The sequence below is a fragment of the Corvus brachyrhynchos genome, unplaced genomic scaffold, assembly GCF_000691975.1.
Source record: "Corvus brachyrhynchos isolate BGI_N302 unplaced genomic scaffold, ASM69197v1 scaffold215, whole genome shotgun sequence".
In the NCBI taxonomy this organism is placed as follows: domain Eukaryota; kingdom Metazoa; phylum Chordata; class Aves; order Passeriformes; family Corvidae; genus Corvus; species Corvus brachyrhynchos.
The window spans coordinates 747,256-751,737 of NW_008237887.1; the positions used below are offsets into that span (position 1 = coordinate 747,256).

The 4,482-nt window shown below is 56.3% G+C and overlaps 1 protein-coding gene across 1 annotated transcript in view; it reads left to right on the plus strand.

Moving 5' to 3' along the window:
• ALPL (alkaline phosphatase, liver/bone/kidney) overlaps positions 1–4,482 on the plus strand; it is an 8,210-nt gene that overhangs the window by 2,809 nt on the left and 919 nt on the right. Inside the window, exons 5-12 of the mRNA XM_008632498.2 lie at positions 336–510; positions 596–771; positions 2,149–2,292; positions 2,445–2,514; positions 3,187–3,321; positions 3,904–4,095; positions 4,181–4,300; positions 4,399–4,479. Of these exons, the coding sequence (XP_008630720.2) occupies positions 336–510; positions 596–771; positions 2,149–2,292; positions 2,445–2,514; positions 3,187–3,321; positions 3,904–4,095; positions 4,181–4,300; positions 4,399–4,479 (1,093 nt within the window). The remainder of the gene's footprint in view (positions 1–335; positions 511–595; positions 772–2,148; positions 2,293–2,444; positions 2,515–3,186; positions 3,322–3,903; positions 4,096–4,180; positions 4,301–4,398; positions 4,480–4,482) is intronic.

Below are 4,482 nucleotides of genomic sequence, written 5' to 3' on the forward strand. Positions count from 1 at the left end.
GTGGGAAGTCAGCAGCCACCTCTGTTCACCCCGTGGGGATGCCCACGGCAGTGGCTTCTCTCTCCCTGCCAAAGGATGGACTGAAAAAAGGCTAAAAGCAGCAAAATGCAGTGAGGGGGGGGAAGTGCCACCACAGTGGAGGGAGCAGCGGGTACAATGGAGGCAAAGCACAAAAGAGAGGGGACAGGTGGGATGGGGGGTCTGGTGCAGCCTAACAGCACAGGGAGGGAAGCCCCAGGGTGGGGATGACAGCACTGTCAATGGTACTGGTGGTGGTGGAGGAGACAGTGATGGAGGTGACAACTATGGACGTTTGTCCGTCTCTCACCTTCCAGACCTACAACACCAATGCCCAGGTGCCCGACAGTGCGGGCACGGCTACCGCCTACCTCTGCGGGGTCAAAGCCAACGAGGGGACGCTGGGGGTCAGTGCTGGTGTCACCCGGGACCGCTGCAACACCACCAAGGGCCAGGAGGTGACCTCCATCCTCCGCTGGGCCAAGGATGCAGGTGAAGGGCTGAGGGACACCTGGGCAGCAGGTCAAGCAGGGGGTTTGGGGTGTTCTCACCATTGTCCCCTGAACTGGTGGTGCAGGCAAGGCCGTGGGCATCGTCACCACCACGCGCGTGACCCACGCCACGCCCAGCGCCGCCTACGCCCACTCTGCCAACCGTGACTGGTACTCGGATGGAGAGATGCCCCCGGACGCCCTGGAGGGTGGCTGCAAGGATATCGCCCGGCAGCTGGTGGAGAACATCCCTGACATCGAGGTAGGGATGAGGACACCAGGAATGTGCCCTAGAGTCAGTGGGGATGGGACCAGGACAACCTGGGGTGAGTGTTGGAGCCACCCAAGGGTGGGGACAGGGCTGTGGATAGATGTGGGACCAGGACCACCAATGGTTGAAGAGCCAGGATTCCCAGGAGATGCTGGGCTGGAAGCACCAGTGGTTGAAGAGCCACAGCTCCCAGGAGATGTTGGGCTGGAACCACCAAGGAGTGCAAGGTCAGGACTGTGAGTAGGTACAAGACAAGGACCACCCCTGAAAATGTGAGGCTGAGACCACCCATGGGTGCAGGACCAGGATTGTGGGTAGATATGGGGCCAGGACCACCAATGGGTGCAGAGCTGGGATCCCTGTGTGATGGTGGACTGGGACCACCCATGGGTGCAGATCCAGGACCACCCAATGGTGCAGAGTCAGAGCCCCCAGCAGACGGGGGACCAGGACCACCCATGGGTACAGAGTTGGGACCCTCATCAGAATCGGGACTGGGACCAGGACCACCACGGGTGGGGTACCAGCACTTTCAGGTGGGCATGGGACCAGGACACTCAAACACAGGTCTGGGACCGCAAGCACCTATAGGACCAAGCCCAGACCCTCAAATCCATCTTAGCCCCCTCCCTTCCCATGCTTCCCAGACCCAAAGCTCTTCCTTTCTCCCCCAGTTCTGCTCCTTGCTGTGGATTTATGCAGAAATTCAGCACTGTAAATAAATCTTCTTCTGTCCTTCAAAATAGCCCCAAAGCAAAACATCCCAGCCTGTTATTTAGCTCTTTAATAGCCTCTTTTGCTGGTTTTTTCCCTTTAATATAATTTTAACTCTGTCCCAGGCTGGAAATAATTATATAGTGGGGAAAAGACTTTTTTTTCCCTTTTTTTTGTTAATAATTTTGGCGTTGGTGTTTTGCAGCTTTATAATTCACCTTCTACGCGGAGAAAGGGGGGGGAAAATACAAAAAAAACATAAAATCTCTGCTAGGTTATAAATAACAGAGGCCAAATAAATCAGACTCCAAAGCAAACAGGGAGAGCCACGGGATGGGGCTCCATCCCAGCGGGTTCATGTGGGGATCCCGATGTGGAGCATCCTTCCCACAGATGGAGAAAAAAAAATATTCAAAAAGCCAAATCCCTGCTGGAAATGGTTATTTTTGTCCTGGGTTTTAATTAATAGGAAGAGATTCAGGGTTATTTTGAGCTAGGTGAAATTCCTCGGGTGTTTTTGCCCACAACGCCAGGGCTTTCCTGGACATCCTGCTCTGCTCCTTCGGGGTCTTCCCCCGTTAAACCCCAGCTGGAGGGGGAAATTTATAATAATTAAAAATTATTTAAAACTACATTTCCTTCCCTCCTTTGCAGGTGATCCTAGGTGGAGGGAGGAAATACATGTACCCCAAAAATGTCAGTGATGTGGAATATCCCCAAGAGGAGAAGCATCGGGGCACCCGCCTGGACCACAGGAACCTCGTCCAGGCGTGGCAGGATGCCAAGCCCCGCGGCAAGGTGACAGGGACTCCTTGGGGCATGGGGGTACACACACATCACCCCGCTGGAACCCTACAGAGCCATTCCTGGGGGATGGAATACTTTGGGGAGTGGCCACGGGGATGGCCGAGGCAATGGAGAAGGTGACAGTGCCTGTCCCCTGTCCCCAGGTTGCTGAGTACGTGTGGCACCGGCGAGGGCTGCTGGCGCTCAACCTCAGCCGCGTCGACTTCCTGCTGGGTGAGTCCCTGCACCCAAGGGTGCCCTGGCATCAGCTGAGTGCTTTAGGGGACCCTGGCCTGTCCTGGGGTGCTGGGGCAGCTGCAGAGGCCAGTTACCCTCCCAGGAGTGCTGCTGCCTCCAAGGGATGGTGGCACCTGGTCCTGGGGGTGCTGGTAGCCCCCAAAATGCTTCTATTCCCTTGGGGATGCTGGTACCCCCCCCAAACGATCCTGTTACCTCCCTGGGGACGCTGGTCCCCCAAAGTGATGCTGTTACACCCCCAAGGGTGGTGCTACTGCTGCCCCCAGGGGTGCTGGTCCCAAAGATGCTGCAATTTCCCTGGAAATGCTGGTGCCCCACCCTGGGGATGCTGGTGTGCCCTCAAGAATGTGCTGTCCACCAAGGATGCTGTTACATCCCAAGGATGCTGCTACTCCCACCCTGGAACACATCTCCCTCGTAGGGATGCAGTTCTTTTGTCAGCAGTGAAATTCCCACTCCATTCTGGAATGTGGAATCCAGCCGGGCAGGAGGAAGGAAGGGCTGGGATTACTCCCTGGCTTTTATCTAATCTTCCTGAATCCAGTGGTGTGTGAAATACTTGAGTCAGCACGAGGAGCAGGATTTGTCCCCCCCCCCCTTTTTCTTTTGGTGGGAAAAGGATGTCCCCAGCAGTGTTCCTGTCCCCAGGCCTCTTCGAGCCGGGGGACATGGTGTACGAGCTGGACAGGAACAACGAGACAGATCCGTCCCTCAGCGAGATGGTGTCCGTGGCCATCAGGATGCTCCAGAAAAACCCCCGAGGGTTCTTCCTCCTGGTTGAAGGTGGGGGGCTCATGGGGGTGCAAAAATGGGGGGGATTTGATAAAAGAAGGGTGCAAAAGGAGGATAAAGGGGGTGATGGGTATACAAAAAGGAGGGGAAAAGGGGGAAATTGGATAAAGGGGAGGTACAAAAAGTGAGGACCGGAAGGTGCAAATGAATGATGAAGGGGGTGATGGGAGAACAAAACCAGGGAGATTAAGGGTGATGGTTCAAAAAGGGAGGGAGGATAATGGGGAGATAGGAGTGCAAAAAAAGGGGATGACAGGGAGGGAGGATAAGGGGGTGATGGTGGATGCACAAATGACAGATAAAGGGGATATGGGGGGTGCAAAAGGAGGGGTAACAGGGGCAATGAAGGTGCAAAGAGGGAGGGATAAGAGGGGTGAAGGTGGAGTACTAAAACGGATAGAGCAGGGGAATGAAAAGGAGGAATGAAAAGGGCCTGATGGGGGTGCAAAAGAGAGGATGTGGGATGTAAAAAGGGGGGATAAATGGGGTGATGGGGGAATGCAGAAAAGGAAATAAAGAGGGGTGCAAGGCTGGGAAGAGAAGGGCGATGCCGAGCGGTGCCGGGTTCCGCAGGTGGCCGCATTGACCACGGGCACCACGAGGGGAAGGCGAAGCAGGCGCTGCACGAGGCAGTGGAGCTGGACAGGGCCATCGGGCTGGCCACACGCCTCACGTCCACCCAGGACACGCTCAGTGTTGTCACTGCCGACCACTCGCACGTCTTCACCTTCGGCGGCTACACCCCCCGCGGGAACCCCATCTTTGGTGAGCCCTGCCCGGCCACGGTGCCAGGGACAGCTTGGGGACACAGTGGGGAGATTCCATCCCGCTGATCGTGCCATACCGCCAGGTCTGGCCCCGATGCAGAGCGACGTGGACCGCAAACCCTTCACCTCCATCCTCTACGGCAACGGCCCCGGCTATAAAATCGTGGCGGGCGAGCGAGAAAACGTCTCTGCCGTGGATTTTGGTGAGTACGTTTTGGGCCAAAACCCCTTAAAATCATCCCAGCTTGGCTAAAATGAGCTGGGCTCTTAAACGATTCTCACTTGTGCTGTTTTCCCCCAGCACATGCTGACTACCAGGCGCAGTCGGCCGTGCCGCTGCGGCAGGAGACCCACGGCGGCGAGGACGTGGCTGTGTTCGCCCGCG